This window comes from Xiphophorus maculatus, chromosome 4 (assembly GCF_002775205.1).
Source record: "Xiphophorus maculatus strain JP 163 A chromosome 4, X_maculatus-5.0-male, whole genome shotgun sequence".
In the NCBI taxonomy this organism is placed as follows: domain Eukaryota; kingdom Metazoa; phylum Chordata; class Actinopteri; order Cyprinodontiformes; family Poeciliidae; genus Xiphophorus; species Xiphophorus maculatus.
In genome coordinates, this window is record NC_036446.1 from 10250412 (window position 1) to 10273355 (window position 22944).

Here is a 22944-nt window from a genome sequence, read left to right on the forward strand (position 1 = left end):
AGATTTGGAGAATTTCTTCTAGGTGAAGTGACTGTCAAGTCAAGATGTTGCAAGTTCCAACAAGAAGAAGGCTGAATGATGAAATGAAATGAAAACAAAGTTTTATTTAAAGGGTGTAAAAACATGTGAAATTGGTTAAGATTGTCTTTTTTTAAACAAAGTTGCTTTTCTTGTTTAATGATATGGGATAATTGTTTAATGTAAGAGAAATCTGATTATTTTCATCACAAATTCCTGACTTTATAAAAAAAACTGCAGACAGCTGTAGGAACCCTGTGGATGAAACTCATTTCAGCTGCTTCTGTCCAGAATCATGCTTTTTCAGTCATGATCCATATCTTACTACAATAAATGATGGTTGAATTGCAAATTAAGAGCTTTACGTTTTGACTCAGCTTTTTCATCTTCTTGATAGGCCAGAGCAGTTCCCACTTTACTGAAGACAAAGACCAGTTTTGTCTATCCTAACATGTCTTCTGAACAAGTCATCAAGATACCTAAACTGGAAAGAGCTCAGATCATGCACTAAAGCAAGACAATTATAGCTGATACAGAAGTCAGTTATTCTTGGCTTGTTCATGAAGTTCAGCTGACCTTTCTGTCAATAAGATGAAAGTGGAATCACATCAAAAATGTATTGAGGCAAAACTTCTTACATCACTAACTAATTGCACTGGTAAGTCTGATTTTCCTAATCTTTGGCTAAAATCTGTTTTTGAGTTTACAGACTAAATGAGAGTGGTTGAGTTTTGCATGAGCAATGTCTCCCCCTACTGATAATTTGGAATTGGAATTGGAGACAAATGAACGTGTGCAAAAACTTCCGCCTACAACAGAAATGTGAACTTTGTAAAACAATTTAACTAGGTTATAGTACACTACACTAAAACAGGTGCATGCTTTCAAAATGCTGTCTTCTCAATGCGGTAAACAACATAATGTAAATGATTCTAAACTTTTGGGGTAGTACATACAACTAAAAATACACACCGCATCAAGTTTCTGTACAGTACAATTATGTATAAATTAGCGTCACAAACATTTTCCAGTCATTTTAGATTTATTAGAAGTGACAAATAAAAAATGAACCCATCTGCCGTGACATTGTATCGCAATGCCGTGACCCGGATTCGAACCGGGGTTGCTGCGGCCACAACGCAGAGTACTGACCACTATACGATCACGGCGAGCTACGATGAGTTGCCGGGTGTATGAGTTGAAACTTTCGAAGTGTTTCCCGCACATAATTTGTTTCTTTTACTGATTTTATGTTAAAATTTAAGTGATTTGATGAGTTACTCTTTCTTTGTATCAGTTAACTGGAAAGCTTACGGATTGCCACTTTATTACTGCTGTTAGTGAGAATAATTAATTGTAAAGATATAACTTTGTTCATTGCTCAATACTACCATCTGGTGGTTGATACGACGAGGTGCTGCCGAGTTTTTTTCCCTTCTATTTTTGATCTCTGTACCGATTGGTTGAGCTTGGATTCGTAACCGTCCGTTTCCTGTTTTGTAACGCAACCAACTTGCATATTACAAAAGAGAAAATTGGTCATTATACAACGCTGCAACAAACCGGTGCGTACAGATCCTGGTAGGGGTAAGGTAGGTAAAGCTATTTGTCAGATGTACATTAATCTTCTGTCTTTGTATAACATATTGATATGCACACACTGACGTGGGTCCGTTGTGTTTTTGCAATAGTTCAATTCGGTTTACTATGTAGCGTCAATTCACAACAAATGTCGTCTCGAGCCATTCACCAAAAAAAAATCATTTCAATTCAGTCACCGGTATTGAATATAATAATCATCATCAAAAATGAGATCCATTATTGAGTGCATTAAGCGAAATAATCATTTGCAGAACTAAATGCAACTTATGCTCATTTCACTGTTTGTCGCTGCAGGATCGTTGTTGCTGCAGAAGTTTCAGCAGTGCAGATTTTATGCTTTTGTTGAGATTTTTACATGTGACATTTCCATCTCTCAATTTTTAAAAGGCTTCCTCCCTTGTCTGCATTCACAGATCACCAGGAAATGGCTCACGTGTGTATACACTGGTTCCGTAAGGGACTCCGGTTACATGACAACGCAGCACTGATGGCTGCACTGAAAGACTGTAAAGAGCTTTACCCTGTGTTCATCCTGGACCCTTACCTTCACCACACCCAGGTTGGCATCAACCGCCAGAGGTTCCTCATTGGGGCACTCAAAGACCTGGACTGCAGCCTCAGGAAACTCAACTCCAGGTAAAAACATAGACACAACTTTCAAAGAAACATCCTTTAAACATTTCTGATTGACATTTACAACTGTTCTTTTATAACGACTATACTGTGTTGTGATTTGGTCAGACTGTTTGTCCTTAGGGGGAAACCAGAAGATGTGTTCCCAAAATTGTTCAACATGTGGAACGTAACAAAGCTTACTTATGAGTATGACACAGAGCCGTACAGTTTACGTCGTGATGAGAAAGTGGCCAGTCTGGCAAAAGAACATGGAGTCGATGTCATCTACAAAATCTCCCACACGCTTTACAATATAGAAAGGTAAATGTCAATTTGAGTATGTCCAGATAGATTTTACCCGGTTATTCTCAATTTCCTGTACAGTAATTTTGTATTCTTTCTGGATTGCTATTCCTCTGAAGAATAATTGAAGAAAACAATGGAAAACCTCCTCTAACTTACAAACGTTTGCAAGCAATAGTGCAAAATCTTGGTCCACCCAAGAAACCAATCCCTGCGCCAACTTTGGAAAACATGAGAGGTATGTAACAAACAGAACCACAGTTTGGAATACTTTGCATTAACAAGGGAATATGTTTTGGGTGTTAAAGTGTGTCATCTTTTCATTGTTTATTTGCTGAAGATGTTAAGACTCCTCACTCAGAGAAGTATGAGGACAAATACAGGATTCCAACTTTAGAGGAGCTTCAACTGGACTCAAAGTTTCTGGGAGAGGAGCTGTTTCCTGGAGGAGAACAGGAGGCTCTGAGAAGACTAGATGAACACATGAAAAGAACGGTACAGACCTTTCTGTCACCTCCCACTACCTGCAAGACTTTGGGTTAATTCTGCGGACTAAAGCTAATTCATCTTTAGGGAAAAAGATGGAGAAGTTTACCATCTTTGCCCATAGTGTAGTGAGTCAACTCAAGCGATCCTCTTTTAATACATCAGGAATGCTTGACTGTCAGAGCCTTGCTAAGTAAATCAGAAAAAATTTCTATTGCCAATGCTTTTCAGAACAACCTTTCACTGAAATGATAGTTGTGGTTGTTATGTGACACAATGTGAAAAGGTAGTGGGAATATGTGTCCATAAATTTTAATCTGCTTAATTCAGGGATGGGTGTGTAGCTTTGAGAAGCCACAGACCTCTCCAAACTCCCTGAGTCCCAGCACCACAGTCCTGAGTCCTTATGTCACCTTTGGGTGCCTTTCAGCAAGAACGTTCTGGTGGAGGCTCACTGAGGTGTATCGGGGGGTGAGTGTCACATTGTACTTCTGACTAAATAAAAGCAGTGGTGTTAAAACAATTAATTCTTTAACCTAATTTGTACGTAGAGAAAGCATTCGGATCCTCCAGTGTCCCTTCATGGTCAGTTGCTCTGGAGAGAGTTTTTCTACACCTGCAGCGTGGGAATCCCTAATTTTAACAAAATGAATCAGAACCCAGTGTGCACACAGGTGGATTGGGACACAAACCAGCGAAATCTAGCTGCATGGAGAGAGGTACTGTGGTTTGAAAAGTGTTCATATTCTTATTAGGGATCATTTCAATTTCTTTTCTCATTAATTTTATGTCATGATGTTGTGTTTCTCTGAAGGCTCGGACTGGTTTCCCCTTCATTGATGCAATCATGACCCAGCTGAGGCAGGAGGGCTGGATTCACCACCTGGCCCGACATGCTGTCGCTTGTTTTCTCACAAGAGGAGACCTGTGGATCAGCTGGGAAGAAGGACAGAAGGTGTGTTAATTTGCTTTTATGTACAAAGCCATTCCTGGCTATAAGCATTTTGTAATCTGTAAAATGAAAGCTTTGCACAGTATTACTTCTTTGCAGCAGGGTTTCCTGTTGTAGCACAGTTGTGACTGAAATAGCTTGTTGTCTCTTCCTAAGGTCTTTGAGGATCTCTTACTGGATGGTGACTGGGCTCTTAATGCAGGAAACTGGCAGTGGCTGTCAGCAAGTGCTTTCTTCCACCAGTTTTTCAGGGTTTACTCCCCCATTGCGTTCGGTAAAAAGACAGACAAAAACGGAGACTATATTAAGTAAGATCATTTCCCCATTAAACTCAAATAAATTGTGTAATTTTATTGGAATGAAACAACGTTGAATTTAATGTGTATGCAGAAAGTACCTTCCTCTTCTGAAGAAGTTTCCACCACAGTACATCTATGAGCCTTGGAAGGCTCCCCGCAGTGTCCAGCAAGCTGCAGGATGCATTGTGGGAAAAGACTACCCACATCCAATAGTACAGCACGAACAGATCAGCAAGAAAAACATTCAGAGAATGAAGGAGGCTTATGCTAAGAGGTCTTCAGACAACAATGAGTCACCTATCAAAAAGCAAGGTATTACAGGAATATATATCTCTGCAGGCCTTTACCTCCTCCACCTTAACTCACAGTTGCAGTAAACCCATCTTCCTGACAACTATTTCTTTTTGTGTTTATCATAGGTGTGAAGCGAAAGACTCCATCTGTCATTGACATGCTGCAGAAGAAGATCAGGAAAGAGTAATTGGACACATTGAAGAAAATGTACTAATCACTTAATAATTATCACAAAGCAATCTTCATCATAAGTTATTGAACATATTAAGGTTTTTGGGACCTTGTATAAAAAATGTTCCTTCTGACCTTTTATTATATATATATATATATATATATATATATATATATATATATATATATATATATATATATATATCATAAATCATTCTCCTTGACTGTGTTAACCGTTTAAAAGGTAGGTACTGGGTGAAAAAAGTTACATTTAAGTTAAGCTGATAAGCAGCGGAGCAGTTGATGAGTTGCACACAGAAGAATCTGAGCAAAGACGTCTTGCACCTAAAAAATGTTACTTTTTCCTCAAATTAATATTTAGAATAAGATTACTGGGTATCATTAACCCTAAAAGTATTTCTATTGTTTCTTGCTTGTAGATACAATAAGTGCCTTTTATTTTATATATTGCTGCAAACCTATGTCTGTCTAAATAAAGACAATGCAAAATATAATTGGTGCTAATTATCTTTTGTCTAAGATTCCGGCATTGTTGTTCCGATGTTCATTTTATGTGCTTATACATGGTGAGTTTTTCTTGCTTTTTCCACTAGAGGTCACTCTAGATCAGCAAGTAGACAGGTAGGCTTCAGCTCACAAGAATACAAATGATAAACTCTTCATAAAAAAAGTTTTAAAGAAAATTCAAAGCCTTTGGATAAACTCAATCTAATCTACAATGCTCAAGTATACTTACTTTGCACCTGCTTGATTTATCCAGTTCAACGACTCACATTCAATATAATTACAAATATGTGCTACATGCACGATTGTTAAAGGTCTAATAAAGTATGGAATTGTGCATGTTTACAGTTTTTGTTTCTGGTTGACACAGGGCAGTGTGAGATGGGCAGGACTACATAGAAGCAGTGTGTGTGTGTGTGTGCGCGTTTCACACAGCTGTTCATGGTGGTCAAGTCTTCTCATGTTTCTCCTTCCCTGGACGTGACACTGGTGAGAATATCAAGAGGATGATGTCACAGCCTCAGCAGCAGCGCAGACGGTCATACAAAGCTGTGCTCAGTTTCCACAGAGACCAGTTAAACATCAAAACAGTCTTCTGGTCAACAGTGGATCCTCATAGGAGTTAATATTCTGGCGTATTTATGTTCAGTCAGCCATTTTTTAGAAGGAAATAATTTGTGCAATGAGTGAAAACAGAATATCTTTACAATTCTTCAGATAAATGTGATCATTTTCTAATCAATTTTCTAACCAGCTCAAATAGTTTCATAAATCTGTGAATAACACCCCTTCTGTATCTACCTCTTTCTCGTTACTCTGCTGGCGTGGTCCTGTTCCTGTGCATCCCTGTCATCACTTCACCACTCAAACCATCTTGGAACCGTAAGATCCCACCTGAATTAGAACAGCTTGTCCCCACGCAACTGGGGATCATGTAGCTTTAATTGTAGAAATTTATCTCTACAGTAGTATATATTTCCAGCAAGTCCTGACATCAAAGAACTGATTTGAACTCATGACATTGCCTGTTAGTGAAACGATTCAGTAAACCTAGTATGAACCTTTTAAAGCTGAGACCAGAGGTTTACAAAAACTATGAAAAGACACAAACTTTTATGTCTTAATTTATGATTTTAAATCAGATAAAAACGTTTTCTTGTTTTAGGCCAGTTAGAGCTACCAAAATTATTTAGATTTTTTTTTTTTAATCCCAGAATGAGCAAGATCAGTTTGACTCAATTTACATCAAAGTCAGACATTTTATGCAATTCCATGAGATTTAGTGACATTATCTTTAAATTATATAACTTGGTTGAAATGTGTTGGATCTCTTTCTTTGAAATTCTCATAATATAGTTTGCTAGAACTTGGACCCATTCTTCCGGCCAGAATTGATGTAACTAAGTCAGGTCATAAGCTACTTCCTTACACACACTTCAGCTCCGCCTTGTATGGGACAGATGTCAGGGAATTGTGATGTCCATGAGCCGCATAGCTCATGTCTGTACTTGTTTCACTCCGGATAATAACACTCATCAGTTTTGGTCAGCATCTTCACAAGACTTTTTGCTTTTATTCTAGGGTTGAGACACACATTTTTTTCTGGTACACAGAACCTGTCTCCTGTATAAACAGCATAATGACTGGACACTCCTATGGACTCCTATGTCCAGTCATTATGCTAGTTTTATTCATTCTGTCTCCAACTTCAGTTTTATTAGTTTGCAATAATTGCAAACATATTCTAGTCTTCCTACAGTTAAGGACAAGTATGGGTTTTTTTTATCCAAGGATAAGGTTGATTTTTTAAACTTGTATGTCAGAGTGAAAAAATAAAAACTTTTTCTCTTAGTTGCACTAATGATAGGAGACACAAAGGACAAGAGGTCTGGAAGTTGTGGCGACGCAACGAAGGGTCACCTTTTATTTCATATGAAAAATAAAATGTCAGTGAAAATGGAGATCTACATTTGGTCAGTCTGCTTCATGCATTTTAGTCAATCCTTGTCTCCACCAGACCATCCCACACTCTGAACCGGTCCCTGTCCATTATCACTCAGGTTCTAATGACTGATTCCAACCATTTATATTCCCCCCTCAGGACCTGCGTTCTATTTCTAATCGTGGACAATTATGTTTGCAAGAGACAGATAATGGCATAGAGCCAGAGGTATTCATCTCAGAAATCATTTTTCCTAGATGGTCTGGAGAAAGTGATTTTGGGAAGTGTTTTATGTATAGCAAAAGATGAAGCAATAGACATGCATGACTGAAAACCTGCACTTGCAGTGACCTTTGGTGATTTCATGTTTGCACATTGATTATTTACTTGGATCAGGATTTGTTCGCCAGAGATCACTTTAATAACAAATCAATCTTCTAGACTTCCAAAATGTTTTATAATTGTGTTTGTTTTGAAGTTTGTTTGTTTGTTTTATTTTTAGATTTCTTTATATATAGCAGAACAAAATATTCAGCAACCTAAGAAGTTCCCCTTTTGCTATATTTTATTAATATGTCTAAGTTTAGTAAAATGAGAAACCCACAATTTTTGTTAATTCAGTTAGTATTAATACAGCTGATTACAAATATATTGTTAAAATACAATGATGTGCTTTTTTTAAATTCAGCATATTATGAAACATTAGCTCTTTGTGTTATGGGAAAACTTAACCCCCTTAATGTTAGAGAAAACTTAGGTTTTTATGACAATGGCTGCCCATCAATTAATTATTTGTAGATCAGTAAGATCAATCATGCATTGATAACTTGCATCATAGGTCACAAAAAGTCCAGTACTGAAAAGCCCCCCTGTTTGGATGCCTGTCCATCTCAAATGCACAAGCATGTGAGGCAACTGTTTTCTCCAACCCCTTACACAGGATGAGGCTCTGCATCTTATGCATGTCTATCATCATGGTATATGTGTGTGTTTGGATGTGGTGAGGCGTGTGTCCTGCGTTGTGTTGCAACTGATATCCATTTTTAGATATCAGTTGCTTTATCCATCTAAACAGTTGAAGTTACAATATGTAGATGCCACATCCAAATAAGGGGTTTCCTTAATTTGTAAGTTGAAATCCTGCATTTTAGTTAATTTTGCTCATCAAGTTAAGTCTGAATATCAGCTCCCTGGAAAGAAAGGTGGAAAATTTTGGAGCTACAAAAGCGGTTGAAGGGTCAATGGAGCAAATCAATTTAAATAGATGAAAGGAGGGCACATACGTATGTGTAACCTGATGAGTGGAATCGGACAGACATCTTTAAACTTGATAGGCAGAGCTCAGGAAGGCGTAAGTCATGGGGAGAACCAGTGCCAGTCGGTCAGCAGCTGATGTTGTTGTGGAGTCTGTTTACAGAGTAAGACAGACATAATATAATATAATATAATATAATATAATATAATATAATATAATATAATATAATATAATATAATATAATATAATATGTTTTTGTTGTTTGTCACACAGATCTACAAAACTCACGTAACACTCATCAGTGATATGTATATAATTTGGTGTGCGTGTGTGTGCGTGTGTGTGTGTGTGTGCTTGGTTGCAAAAAGATAAGAGCTCTTAGCTTTTTTAGCGGTGGCATCTGTCTATATAAGGCTGTTCTATTCCTGCTGCCTTTCCTCTGGGAACCCAGTGCAATTGTCAACCACTGGACAATGCAAGCTACAAAACATGGTAGGCTCTCTCTATTGTGTTCTATTTTTAAAAGAGGTGAACTTGGAAATATCACTTAAAACTATAGAATCTCTGACTTCAATTTGACATGGGTCAAGTTTTCATTTTAATTGAAAAGCTCCAGTGATTGTTTGTTACCTTTAAAACGTATTAGCGCATAAGGACTAATCACACGTCTCCCCTTTTCTCTTAGTAAGTCATCCACTACCATCAGGACCAAGAAAAAAAAATTCATGCATTTTCAATCCTTTCTTTTTTTTCAGGTAATGAAAAATTAGGGTGTTAAAACATTTGGTACATCATCATGTTTGTGGAAAACCTGATTCTTTTTATTTTGCACTTTCAGTACAAGCCTTGCTATTTAATTGATGTCATATAGCATTTTTTGTTGTCTAAGGTTTGACCAAGTGTGTTCTGCATTTGTGTCTATTTGCAGGCCGACTATAAATAGTCCAGAAGGCTACGCATGCTCGTGTTTGATTGGAAATTACAGCGCCTTAAGTCAGTGTGGTGGAGTATCTGTCATAGGAGGGAATGACACTCAGAATGGTGAGTTACAAAATAACATATATTTATAAAGTCTTCAGTGACAATAGCAAAAGGAGCAAAGTGTAGAGAAAATATGTATGTTTTACTCCACAGAGCATCTTGTGAGAATGATCAGTTTTTAGTAGCAGACAATGGGAAAATCTGATGTTTTAATGTTGTTTCATGTTACAATTTGGAGCAATCTACTTTTTTGGGTTGCGTAGGATAGTATATTCAATGTATTTTTTTATGTTTTTGTTTTCTTTTCTCATTCAAAAGGTTGAGTTGATGTCTTTTGGAAGCTGCAAGGTGAAGAAATAAACTCCAAAACCTATTCTGAAGGACATTTTCTATCTGAACAGCATTTTTTAAAATATAAGTAATGGGTTCACGGAGGACAGCAGCACTTTCCGCTTTTGGGAATGGACGGTCCAGCAATGGGAATAATGTCAGTGGGAGAAGCCGGCCCAGTGGCTGTAGCTACCTCTCCAACGTGAGGCCAGAAAACAGGTACAGATTCTTGACAATCTCTCAATTATGCATCGCTGGTGAACTATTTCTGGTGAGATGAGCTAATGCATCCATAATTCAGGATTTTTCTAAGACGAATGTAGAAGACTGTGTGCGTCTAAACAGGCGCTTATATTTCACTGTTTGTTGCCATGGTACCTCACAGTTTAAATAAGCTGCAAATTGAGATTGGGATCTCAGTTATGTACCATGGGCCCAATTTCAAGCATTCACAGGAGCGTAAGCATTGACAGATTTGCTGGTAGCTCCAGTGGAGTTGTACTTTATTTTTGTCAATAGATAAATAGCGTGTTTCAGAAAAAAAGTCCTCTCTTTGGATAATACCAAAAACTTTTATCACTATTAGGAGCATTATGTTTGCTGTGCTTAAAGACTCAGATAAATGTTTATCTCTTTTCCTTGACTGACAACTGTTAACATGTTATTTTCAGCTACTTCTAGTCATTTTTTATGTTAAATAAATGCAAACTATTACCAGGATGCATACCTCAATTTGGATCTGTATGAGCTGTGTCTTCCATATATCCACATAACAATAGTGGCCTATATAGAGCACTTACATTTTATTTTCAGTAGTTTATATCAAATGGACTGCTTAGTTCTTTCACAGAAAACACAGCTGCATACTCACAATTGCACATAATTTCACAAATATGGAATATAGCTAAATATTGATGGTTCTTCTTTTTGTTCCCTGAGAATGAGAATATTTTTCTTCCTTCATCTTTTTCTGCAATTACAGACATGTCACAACAATGACATTTGCACTCCCCTTAGGGATGTTGCAAAAATGTTTTAATCAAATGTCTCTGAGCTGAACTGGTTTTATTGATGAATTTGATGAAACAATATGAATTAATGAGGTCTTGAGATGACACACTTTGTGTTTTAATTTTAGGTTTGTATTCATCTGATATGACGTTAGTGAGTTTGGACAGCTGTGATTTGGTCTAATGGTCTGGGCATTACTTTTAGTTCCTCTGCCTGAAAACAAACATAGAAACATAATTAGTGAGCAATTTCCCATTTCTTGCGCAGGAGCACACTCTGCAGCGTAATGGCACAGTTAGCTGAAGAAATGCCACCCTCCTTCGTGACTACTTTGAAATCAAGAGCTGTGTCTGAAAGCTGCAATGTAAAGTTCGCCTGTGTGGTTACAGGTATACATGACTTCACACAAAGACACAACATAGTAACAGCACATTTAAAACACATTGAGCTTAAGGTGACTGAAAAAGTAAATAAGTTCTTATTCAGAAATTATGAAATTTAATGTGCTTTTTGTCTCTTTTCTTAGGACATCCTGTCCCTCAAATTACCTGGTATAAGGATGACAAGCAGATGGATAGATACTGTGGGCTGCCTAAATATGAAATATTCCACAATGGACAAAATCATTCCCTGCACATATACAAGTATTTATATCCTGCACTTATTTAATTAAGATATTATAAAGGTCAGAATTATATTAAGCTTTCACATGAATAAATAAGAACCATAAAGCCTCTGCTATCCAGGTTAATAAGGACCACAGGATTTGTTTCATTTAACAAAAGATGCTGAAGCTAAAAAGGTAAAACCGAATGTCAAGAATAAGAGCTATATAAAAGTGAAAAGTGTAAAGAAAAATTAAGCTGAATTAAACTTTATTCAAACTCCATGTAATTCCTTATGCAGGGGCTTAAACGGTTCATTCACATATTTTTATGTAAAGCTCTGCGTATATTATTGGTAATAACAGTAGAAGACATATCACCATGAGCTAGTTTAAGATGTAAATACATTTTTTAGACATGTTGAAGCAAACTGTTAATGCCTGTCAACAAGTTCACGCCATCTGATGCATTCAGTGGTATTTTATTTTGAAGATAATTTATACATATACTCAGCACTTCTAGTTCTCCTAGTATATTGCATTCTAAAGTTAATTCTGCCTCTGAAAGTGTACCCCTTAAATAAGACTTATGTGTCTGCCTTGATGTTGATAATAATCTACTTGTTCATGTGATCTTAATAAATCCACAGTTGCACTATGGATGATGCAGCTATCTACCAGGCTTCTGCAATCAATAGTAAAGGAATTGTTTCCTGCTCGGGGGTCCTAGAGGTTGGCGAAATGAACGAGTTCAAGATCCACCAGCGGTACTTTGCCAAGCTCAAACAAAAGGTTGAAAACAAATGCAAGGAAACGCAGGGAAAAGAAAACCTGGAGCCACTGCGAACCATCAGCCCTGACCGAACCCAGAGGAAACGCCGCTCAACAACGGAGGCCTTTGTCAGCACACCAAGCCCCACAGAGAATGAAGGAAGTGAAGAGATCCATCAGGCAGAAGGTCTGGAAACTGAATGTATGTTACAGAAGGGCACTGTTGAGGAGGTCTATAAAAATTCAAACCCTGACATAAAGGAAGCTGTGTGTGCTAAGACAACTGGACATATAAACAATGACCCTAGCAATAAGAGTAGAACATACATGTATGATCCTGATCATAAGATTTTTACCTCTCAGCAACCAAAATCTCCTTTTGTCATGAAGAAGATTAAAATTTCCGACAGTGCAACACCTGTAAAACCAGAAAGTTTTGGTGAAAGGAAGATGATGGAAGATGATACTTCTTCTGCAGCTCCAATCTGCACAAAGACTGTTCAAGCTGGTAGAAATTCAGAGGAAGTCATGGAAGTAGAAAGCATTGTCAGTTCATCTCTTACAAATACTAACTCAAAAAACATAAAAGGGGAACGTGGAATATTAGCAAAAGAGGATGGATTGTTCATTAAGAACCTGTCAAAAGATGGAAACATGTTTAATAAAAGGAAAGTGCCTTCACAACGAGAAATTGTCCCTACGTCAGAGTTCTCTATTCCTGCATCTCCAAGCCCTACGGTGTCAGAAAAAGAAGGCAAAAAAATAGCCAAGCACACAAATGAAGGGAGTTACAAAGAAACTGAAAAATGTTTGGAGAAACAGAAACAGGTTCCTCACATTGTGCCTGCACAAAACAAGTCAAGTAATAAATCAAGACTTCTAAGCATTTCAAAGGAGGACACTGATTGCAGTGTCCTCAGTGTTGCAACCGGACATGTTGCAACACTGGATACCAACGTAAAGTCAAACACATCACTAGATGGTTCTGGTTTTAGAGAGCTGGTGGACACACCATGTGACACAGGGGCTGTTTCACTTCAATGCCCATGTGAACGGGTTGAGAGTCTGCTGCCTGAGAAAGAGACAAGCCCCTGCCAAAAAAAGGAGTCTCAACCAGCAGTGCCAAGTGAGGTGAGTTAACATTTTTCACATGAGATCATAGAGGCTTTATGCCGGCAGCACAGACCCCATCAGCAACACAAGCATCCTAGTGATATTAATAGCTTTTACAAGCATGCCCTGTTCTGGGTAACGAGCTTTAAATGACGCACATGTTGAAAGCTGGAGCAGTTGTGTTGATGCAAAACATGGTCTGATGGTTGGCTTTGTGCTCTTATTCTGATAGAAATTTTAGTTTTTGTAACCCGTAAAGGGACTGCAAATGCAAATTAACTTATGCTATAATCTGGTAGAGCTCATGAAATGGTGACATTTATGTTTGAGTTGTACATTGTCCTTTAAATAAAAATTTAGATAAAAATAAAATAAAAAATACAATTATTATTATTATTATTATTTAATATTCTTACTATTTATTATTATTATATTATATAATTATTATTATTATTGTTATTGTTGTTGTTGTTATTATTAAGATGCTGGCAAAAAATTGCATAATCCCAACATTCATACTGAAGGACTGGTGAAAAATACCAAAAAATATTGTAAATATTAAAAATATAATATATGCCTGGACTAAATTTGTCAAAAATATCATTAGAGTATAATTTTTAGATTTAATTATAATATTTTTAAGCTACAGACATGAGCCATAACACAATGAGTCTTATAAGGCTCTGTATATTAAAAATAGTTTTTTATTGTCTTTAGTGAGATTCAAGCTAGATGTTTTTTCTTAAATGTAGCCAAAGACACATGTTTAGTTTTTCTTTTCCAATTGAAAATGATAAATATAATCTAAATTAACAAAACACAAAGGTTATCATTGATTGAGAATGAATTTCTACAGTACACTGCTTATGCAATCGCCTCAACCTCATCTGCATAGTGTGAGCTGAGACAAAGCACCACATGGCAAGAAAGCTACTTAAAATGATTCACATTCCTTTGTGGCCACCTTACATTTAAAATAGGAATCTTCCTTTTGAATATGCTTCTAGATGTCAGTTTAGTTAGGAGTGGAAAGATAAATGCAAAGGGTAAAAATGTTGATGTGAGTTCAGAGTTTGCATCTTGGACTTTACTATGTGTAATCCATTCATGATACGCTGAGACACGGAGAAGTCTTTAAAAAAGGAATCTAAGTCTAAAACATTTATTTTACAAACACACATGTACTTGTCAGATCAGTATCCTAGGTTAATTTTTAAATAATCTTTATGTATAGTGGTGTGAATATCCTTGTCCTAAAACCTACTTGAAAAATACTAGATAAAAAGCAAAATATGTTGTTACTTTTAAACATGTTGTTACTTTTTGTTGCAATGCTCTATTAATACTTGCACTGTCTGAATCAGTAAATTTGGTAAATTTACCACCCTGAATTGGTTTAGAAATTAGTCCAATATAGCACATTGGACATCATAATGTTTTCCTTCAAATTTTTTTCCTTCTACGTTGTGGATTGCTGTGTGGCTGTTTTTAAATGTGCATGTGTTTATTTATGTCAAGCAAAGCCAGAGATAAAGGAATAAGTATTTACGGCTTGTATTATATCCCAAGGTTACAAAGGCCGACGCAGACATGAACTGGAATGATGCACCTGTCGGCCTTAAGCTACCACTCAACCAGCACAACATATACTCAGAGCTGCCACAAAAGACAGATGACATGCTGACCTCTCCTTTGTCCAGTAGTCCTCAAACAATCACTGATGAAATACCACAGGATGCATCGGATGCTTCCAGGAAACCAAATGGAAGCTGTTCACCCATTTTTACTCGCTTACAGAAGTCTGCACATGAAATCCCTAGTTGTAGTGAGAGCATCCCGCAGTGTAATGTTGCTGTCACCCAGCAAAGCCAAGTGGATACAGCTATAAAAACCTTTGACGGGACAGAAATACAAGAAGAGAAGTTAAAGGTTGGTGAGGTGGGTAAGTTCAAAGTTCAGACTGTCAGGGGGACTCGAACTGAGAAGATACTGGAAGTGGAGATGAGTAGTCTACATGAAAAAGCTAACTCACAAAAGACCAAAGATGTAGGGAAAAAAGAAAAAGCTGCACAATCTCGTATTGTTGATGCTAAGAAGAGTCAATCCACACATTGTGAGGATTCGAAGGAAGGTCAACTTGAAATTGCTACTCGAAAACAACTTCCTGAAAACACAAATACACCTAAAGACACAATGACATTCACAAAAATACCCAAAACCGAATCCAAAGTTATTTCTGTTGCTGAACTTTTAAGATCTCAAATAAAGGCTCTCAAGTTGACACAAGACAATCCAGTCTCCAACATGCCTGTCCACTCCAAGTTAACAAAAGATCCTTTGATAAAGGATAAAAAAGTATGTCAGCAAGCAAGAGAGGAATCCAAAAAATGTAAACCAGAGGTGGAGACTATCAAGACTAAAAATGAAACTGAGACAACCACTGACAGAGTGCCTGAAACTAACCTAAAGGAAACACTCATGAAGGTCTATCAGCAGCTCAATGAAAAGGAACAGGAACATGTTCTGACTTCAAATGAAACTTCAACAACTATTCAAACTTTATACACACCTGTTGTGGTCCCTTCTACCTTTTTCAAGGAAACTCACACAGCAACAGATATAAACATGATCCATGGAAGAGTGGATAAAAGTAATGAAGATGTTATGGACACCAGTCAGGAAACTGTGGTTCCTTTAAAAGATTATTCTATTATTTCTTGGTCTGAGAGTAAAAATGTAAACAGCTGTCCCCTTTCTTTACCTTCAGAGCATGGATTTATTAAGGAAATTCAGTCAATTTCAAATCCACCTGAAACTAGTCTTCAGAAATCTGGGTCTCTAATTACAGCAGAACATATGGAGAATAACATTCAAAAGGAACAGGGTACAGTTGTGGAACACACTAGCGGAGGAACTGTTCAAGTTCTCAATATGGCAACACCAATTTCACAAAAACAGCTCAACTATAAATTAGAAAGAGTTTCTGAGCAATACAAAATGGAGAAACCTATAGCTAATTCTTTTCAGACCTTGCAAGCATATCATCAATCTGAACATGAATTTAGTTTAAATAGGCAAGTAAAGGATATTCTTCCTACAGAGCAGGAGAGCTTAGTGGTTAAAGAAGGTATGAGACCTGACCCGTTTAACATTTTAACTCCAGAGTTCACACCACTGTTAAAGCAGATTGATTTTATTTCACCGATTCCTTCTGCTACTCCACAAGAGCTAGCCTCTGGGGCACGTCGCAAAATCCCAACATCGAATGCAAAAACAGAGGAAGCTCAAGAGTCAACATCACCCACTAATAGCCAAACTCAGAAAAGAGAGATGCCTGGTCATAGCAGCAAGCTCTCAGCGAGCTCTGTGTCTCCAAGCCTGTCACGACGGTCACCGTTACTGCACCCCGCAGAAAAGCAAACATCTGTGGAAGAAAGACAATCTCCACTTTTGACCAGAAAGAAGATGGCTTCTGAAACTCAAATACAAACCCAACGGTGTACTGAAAAGATCCTCACCGAGGGGAAACCTACAGAGAAGGACAAACATAACCCATTCAAAGGTAAAGTGAAAAATTAAATGACCTAATCTTTTTAAATGCTTCTATACTAGTAGCTGCTCTTACAGAAAAGGGGATGCCATCAAAGGTAGCTTTGTAATACAGATAGATCTGCTAGAGAAGTAAGCTCTCACATTTTTGCTGTTGGGAAAAAATATTACACAGGGATAAACATGTACTAAGAAGATGCAGATAATGGTGCATGAAAAGAGTGCCACTTTTGATCGTAAGCTAGCAGCAGCAACTACAGATATCACAGATGTTGTCCCATCCCAGTGAACTGGTCAATAAGAGATTTAATCTCCCTCTGCAAATCAGTTTGTTCAATATATAAACTGAAAAGATTTTGCTGAATTGGTCCACACACAAAAAATTCCAGTAGTCTTTTGCTAGCAAAGACGCAAAACTAAAAACACATTTTAATCCATTGAAATCAATGAATAACACTACCAGCCTTATACAACACACACAACTGTCTCATAACAAATCATCTTTTAACTACACGATGTTTGTGTAATTGAGTGAAGGTTGTTATAATGTTTTGTTTTCTATTGACTTTTAATGATGGTACATCACTGTCAGCTTACTACTTTTGCATGAAATCATTTGGAATCCAGAGTCATTGGATTCTATGCAGGCAACAGAGACTAAGGTGCTATTTGGAAATGTTTTTTATTAAGATTTTGGGTTTAGTTGTCATCTTAATCAGCACATTTTATGTTAAAAGAAAAATCAATATCTCAATGTATTTTTCTCTATCTAAATTAATTCTTGTCTATTTTTACGGATTACAGTTTTCACACATTTTGTCACAAGATTGTGTCCAAAATGTTTTTTCACACATGGTTGGCAGAAAGGCTGTAAAACGGATGTAGATCTTCTCTCTTTTTTAGCTCTTTTCCATTGTTTATATACAGATAAACAATCATGGGTTGTCATCATTAGGATATGTGTATGCCCCCAGTGTTTTTATATCTCACAGATGCTTGTTACATTAATCATACAAACATTAACTTGGAGCTTTACTTGCTTTAATTAAAGAAGTTGCAACACAGTATATATGGTAGTGCAGAGCTTAACAATAATCCATAAACTCACTGCTGTCTCCTACATAGAGTTTGTATATGATTAACATGGATCTAGGCATTGTTTCAGTGTGCTCAAGTTTCTTCACTGTTCAGAAAAAAGGATGAAATTGTAACTGGTAATTAAAGGATTTTGGGTGTTTCTGTGTTGGTTGAAAATTGATCCCATCTCTCGCCTATAGACTGCTATGAGCAAAATTTACTATGAGTTCATCCTTGCAAAAACAAAGATTGCATATTGCAAACATGCCCAACTAAGGGGGGATTTTCACTGTGTGCTTTGTGTCATGGTTCTCTCCAGCTCCTCAGGTTATCCGTAAGATCAGGGCTGAAGCCTTTGCAGATGGCTCAGGACACTTGAGACTGTGGTGCCAGTTCTTTAATGTTCTTAGTGACTCAAACATCAAGTGGTACAAAGATGAAGAGGAGATTGCACAAGTTAAAAAGAAGTAAGTTCATCACAATATGTTAAAAATAATGTTTTTTTTAATTATTATTTTGTTTCAAATGGTTTAGAAACATCACAAAATGTTTGTTGTCTCTTTTCTAGTGCAGGGGATGAGACCCAGGTCAATCTGGCCATTGTTCAGGCATCGTGTAAAGACTCAGGAGTTTACGGATGCTCAATAACCAATGAATATGGTTCTGATACCACAGACTTTCTACTTAGTGCTGATAGTATGTATACTATCAAAAGTAATATTTCTATGATAGATTTATTATTTGCCACAAGACATGTCTAATCAGTCTTCCCCACCTTCTTTTTCAGTTTTGGCTGGAATGTCTCTACGTGAGGACCTTGGTGGTAAGATCAGATTTATGTAGCTTGTTTAAATATTTATTTTTCTGGGTTTTTTTTTCAATAAACTTCTGTTTATTACTGTTTATACAGTTGGGGAGGAAATTGAAATGACCCCCCTCATGTTCAACAAGGGACTGGCGGATTCAGGCATCTGGGGCAACAAATTCTTTGGACGTATAATAATGACGGAATCACAAATTGGAGATAGCTGTTCCAATAAAATCTGGAGAGCTAAAGTCATTTACGGTCTTGAGCCTGTTTTTGAGTCTGGTAACACATGCATAATTAAAATACGCAGCCCTATCACCTATGCAGGCAAGGAGGAAAGCTTGCTCATAGAAAGGAACCAGCACATCATGAAACAGGTATCTGAAAAAGTGGAATTTTGTGTATTATTCTTACCATCCTAGATTCAAAAACATCACAGAGTACACCAGGAGTTTAACATTAAAGGAAGCCAGGTGTCATGTCTGCCACCCACACAGGATTATTGTGATACTAATCTACTTAATCTTAAATAAAAATTATACAGAAGGTTTTGCAAATCTTTTACTGGCTGTGATGCTATGTTTTCTATACAGGAGTGTAGAAATCAGAACTTGGCACGGGAATACTGCAAAATCTTCAGTGCGGAGGCGAGGGTCATAGAAAACTTTGGACCCCCTCTGGAGTGAGCAACATCAATTTTTAGTCTTGATAATAAACCATCAGATGCTCTAAAAACTTTCCTGAAAGTTATTCCCACTCTGATCTTATTTATCCTCTCTTCCTATACAGGATAATTCCAGTGTACTTGATGTACAGACCAGCAAACCCAGTCCCCTATGCCACAGTGGAAACTGATCTGATTGGAGTCTATAAGAAATACTCTGTCCTGGATAATACGGGGAGAATAGACATCAAGACTGGTTCTGAAGTAGAGCAGAAGTGCTGTGCATTGCAGCACTGGATTTTTCAGTGGACTGCTGGCAATTTGCTTCTCTCTCGCCTGGAAGGTGAGCTGACACCTAACGTCAATGGTGCAATGTGGAGTTTTACATACACTCACTGGCCACTTTGTTAGGTATCCCTTCCTGGTACTGGGTTGGCCCCCGTTTTGCCTTAATTATTTGTGGATATATTCAGCAAGGCGCCTTTATTAAAAATGGATTCTAGATAATGTTGACATCATAGCATCATGCATTTACTGCAGATTTATTGACTGCACATTAATTGGATTGAGGTCTGATGACTATGGAGGTTATTGTTGTACAGTAGCTCATTCTTTTATTCACCAATTCTGTGACTTGATGCATTTTCCTACATGAAATAGCCAGCAGGAGATGGAGACACTGTGATCACAGTGTCTGGATTGATACAACAGCAGATCCATGTTTTCCTTTTATTCATGCTAAATTTTGATCCCACCATCTAAATGTTGCAGCTGAAATTGAGTGATCAGATTTTAATGTTTTCCCAATCTGGTATGATCCAATTTTGTGAGATTGAGTGTGGTCTTGGTTTTCTATTCATAGTAGATAGTAAACGCATGTGGTGTGCTCTGCTGCTGCAGCAGTCCATCTGTTTCAGGGTTGTTGAGTGTGATTATATTTGGCATCCCTTCGTTACATTTGTGTTTTTTGTTATGTTTTCCTTTCTATGAGCTTGAACCAGTCAGCATTCATCTTTGACCTTTAACTCAAGTCATATTGATCTCCCCAGTTGCTGCTCACTGGATATTTTTCTTCTTTTTCAGACCATTCTCAATAAAATCTGTAATATGTTCGTGGGTGAAAATCCCAGTAAATCACCAGTGTCTAAAGTTCTTACATCACATTTAAAGTTCCATTGATCAGCCATTTCAAACAAAAGCCATGCATGCACAAATTCCTAGTACTATTATGCATCACAAACCATATCAGAATTCTTGCTAAAGTGTTTTTTTAACACAAACAATTGTATAGCAAAAACCTTAAGAGCAAATTTTCAAACTTGATTTTAGTAATGTTTTTATCCAGAGAGACATGTGCCCAGTGTTCTATTCAAATGCATTATATTTCACATTTTCCAGTATCATGTTGTGTAGCAATACTTTCCTGAGCATATCTGTTACATCTAAACATGCTTACCAAACAGCAGAAAAATCAAGCTTCTGTTTGGTTTCATTTTGCAGGTGTTGACACCAAGATCACCAATGTCGGTGTTTCAGTCAAATCAACAGGGTAAATATACGTGTGTAATGTTTTTGCAAATTATGCTCTGAGAACCTTGTTTTACAGGTAATTAGCATTTGCACAAATCGTCACTGCAGCCTTTCTGTGTTCTGTGTTATGCTGCAGGCACCAGGGTTTATGCGTTGAAGGAAAGCCCAAGGTTTTTGATCAGTTTGTCCTGCAGCACAAGTGCAACTACTTCTGTGGCCTGCTTGGGCTGAGGTCTTTGAAGGTCATGGACTTTTTAAGCACCCCAACAAAGCTAAAAGGCTCTAAGAGCCCATTACTGCAGCGCAAAAAGGCTGTGCCCTCTTCCAGCCCTCAAACCAGCAGAAAAGCTGCTGTTAGCCCCAGGATGCCCAGGAAGGCTGAACCTGAAGGCAGCAAGAGTTCTTCGAATCAAAAAGATTCTGATGCTCCCAACGTAGTGAATGCAGTGAATACCTGACATCTTGGCAGATCTTGCATTAAAACTAGTACCACTTCAGAAGTCCCCAACGGAAGTTAGAATAGTTTTCATAATTATGTGTAATAATATTTAATTTTATCATATACCATTCCTTGCCCTATGATTCTTGCTGTGGACAATATTTTTTTATATGCTGCATTTTATATTTTTAATTCAGTTATTTAATAAGAAGTGTAGTCCTTTATGAATTTGTTGTTTTGTTAGTTAAACACCAGATTGTAGAAGCCTAACTCGGGTCAGTATCTTTACTACAAAAACTTAAAATTAATCAAACTGAAGCTGTTTTACATGTTATACATTTATGACTGTTATTGACAGCTTAAGAAGTAAAAATATATACTGTATGTATCGCCTACAAAGCATCAGAAAGCATATGAAGCAGACCTGGGGTCAACCATTTTTTGCTTATAAAAATGTAAGCTTATTCAGCTTTAGATGGTACTGTTTTACAAAAGCAGGTGATGTGATTATTGGGTTTTATTTTGCAACCTGAGCTGTTTTCTTGCTACTCTACTTCGCACTTTGTATTTTTAAGAACTGACTCTTGAATGTAACACACTATGCAATAAAATATATAATGAAATCCATTTGCTTAGAGATTGTTTAAAAAAATACATTACATATACATTTCTACATTTTGATGACTTCTGTTATAATTTTATGGATTTCTTTATAAATTAGCAGTACACAAAGTTAGCTGTGAATAGTATGCAACAGACAAATTTATCAGAGTATTCAAGTCATGCTGAGTTCTGGTAAATTCAGTTCAGTTTGACTTTGTCACCATCCGTTTATCATTAAGTTTAAGAAGATCATTTAGTGAATGCACAGGTTGGGTAGCATCTGGGAAATAAATGCAACTACCCAGCTAAACTTGACTGCATTGTTTGCTAACTAGGATAAAATTGGAATCCATGTGAGTGACTTTGAATCAGTCTTAATGATGCGATTGATTTGTTGTTTTTTTCGTAATTCCTTGAGACAAGATTTATTTTGATTTGGTTCTATATAAATAAGCTCGGTTTTATTAATCTGAATTCATTTTTCATATTTTAGATAGGCAATCTTTGTTACCCTAATTTTTTTCCTTAATTGTGCCGTAGTTCTTGGTGTGGAAGGACATCTACTAAAACAAGAACAGATTATCATAGGAAAAGTCACTGTTGATAAGATAGTCACCACTCAAATGTACTCCGTACAATCACCAAGTAAACCTGTTAGGTAAGGACACATTAGAAAAAAACAGAATATGTCAGTCTTCAAAATTGAAAAATAGTTTTATGTGAGATATATACAGTACATTTTTTTCTGACTTTAAGAGGTAGAGTTCATTTGGAGAAGTCTGTCTCTCTTGCTAATTCTCATTAAAACTGTTGCTGCAGCATTTTGGCTTTGTGAGAAGTTATTTTGGAGAGGTGGCCAAGATTTTTTGCATTCCAAGAAACAAAAACTATCTCACACATACATATCTGACATTGGTTCTCACTCTTGATCAGAAATAGCCTAGCAGTAAAAACATGTCCAAATGTAACACCTCTTATCTGAGGAAAGTCTTTTTTTTTTGT

General features: G+C 37.0%; 2 protein-coding genes and 1 non-coding gene across 5 annotated transcripts; 2 read left to right on the forward strand and 1 right to left on the reverse strand.

Moving 5' to 3' along the window:
• Positions 1-1115: 1115 nt before the first annotated feature.
• Positions 1116-1187, reverse strand: trnah-gug. The gene has a single exon. It is a non-coding gene; the product is annotated as a tRNA-His (tRNA).
• Positions 1188-1499: 312 nt separating this feature from the next.
• On the forward strand, positions 1500-4874 carry LOC102227920 (cryptochrome-1-like). Of its 2 annotated transcripts, none has more exons than XM_023331865.1 (11): positions 1500-1610; positions 2034-2256; positions 2362-2556; positions 2658-2776; positions 2879-3033; positions 3355-3495; positions 3576-3743; positions 3839-3979; positions 4133-4284; positions 4367-4587; positions 4695-4874. In XM_023331865.1, the coding sequence occupies exons 2-11, from the start codon at positions 2045-2047 to the stop codon at positions 4754-4756; spliced, it is 1566 nt and encodes a 521-aa protein (XP_023187633.1). In that variant the 5' UTR covers positions 1500-1610; positions 2034-2044; the 3' UTR covers positions 4757-4874. The 2 variants fall into 2 exon arrangements, with proteins under 2 accessions (XP_023187633.1, XP_023187634.1); XM_023331866.1 differs by having other exon boundaries at positions 1536-1583.
• A 4013-nt stretch (positions 4875-8887) lies between these two features.
• LOC111608470 (titin homolog) lies at positions 8888-21960 on the forward strand. 2 transcript variants are annotated; one of them, XM_023333001.1, is made up of 16 exons: positions 8908-8954; positions 9148-9217; positions 9391-9503; positions 9762-9992; positions 11052-11173; positions 11311-11428; positions 12039-13290; positions 14842-16834; positions 18218-18365; positions 18467-18594; positions 18686-18721; positions 18809-19083; positions 19300-19388; positions 19496-19713; positions 20871-20919; positions 21037-21960. In XM_023333001.1, the coding sequence occupies exons 4-16, from the start codon at positions 9865-9867 to the stop codon at positions 21356-21358; spliced, it is 4878 nt and encodes a 1625-aa protein (XP_023188769.1). In that variant the 5' UTR covers positions 8908-8954; positions 9148-9217; positions 9391-9503; positions 9762-9864; the 3' UTR covers positions 21359-21960. The 2 variants fall into 2 exon arrangements, with proteins under 2 accessions (XP_023188768.1, XP_023188769.1); XM_023333000.1 differs by lacking the exon at positions 9148-9217 and having other exon boundaries at positions 8888-8954.
• Positions 21961-22944: the final 984 nt, after the last annotated feature.

Coding starts and splice junctions, on each gene's coding strand:
- LOC102227920 (XM_023331865.1), top strand. CDS start 2,045: ATGGCTCACGTGTGTATACACTGGTTCCGTAAGGGACTCCGGTTACAT. Junction 2,557..2,657: donor ACGCTTTACAATATAGAAAG/GTAAATGTCAAT, acceptor ATTCCTCTGAAG/AATAATTGAAGAAAACAATG. Junction 3,034..3,354: donor ATGAACACATGAAAAGAACG/GTACAGACCTTT, acceptor TGCTTAATTCAG/GGATGGGTGTGTAGCTTTGA.
- LOC111608470 (XM_023333000.1), top strand. CDS start 9,865: ATGGGTTCACGGAGGACAGCAGCACTTTCCGCTTTTGGGAATGGACGG. Junction 16,835..18,217: donor CAAACATAACCCATTCAAAG/GTAAAGTGAAAA, acceptor GGTTCTCTCCAG/CTCCTCAGGTTATCCGTAAG. Junction 20,920..21,036: donor GTTTCAGTCAAATCAACAGG/GTAAATATACGT, acceptor GTTATGCTGCAG/GCACCAGGGTTTATGCGTTG.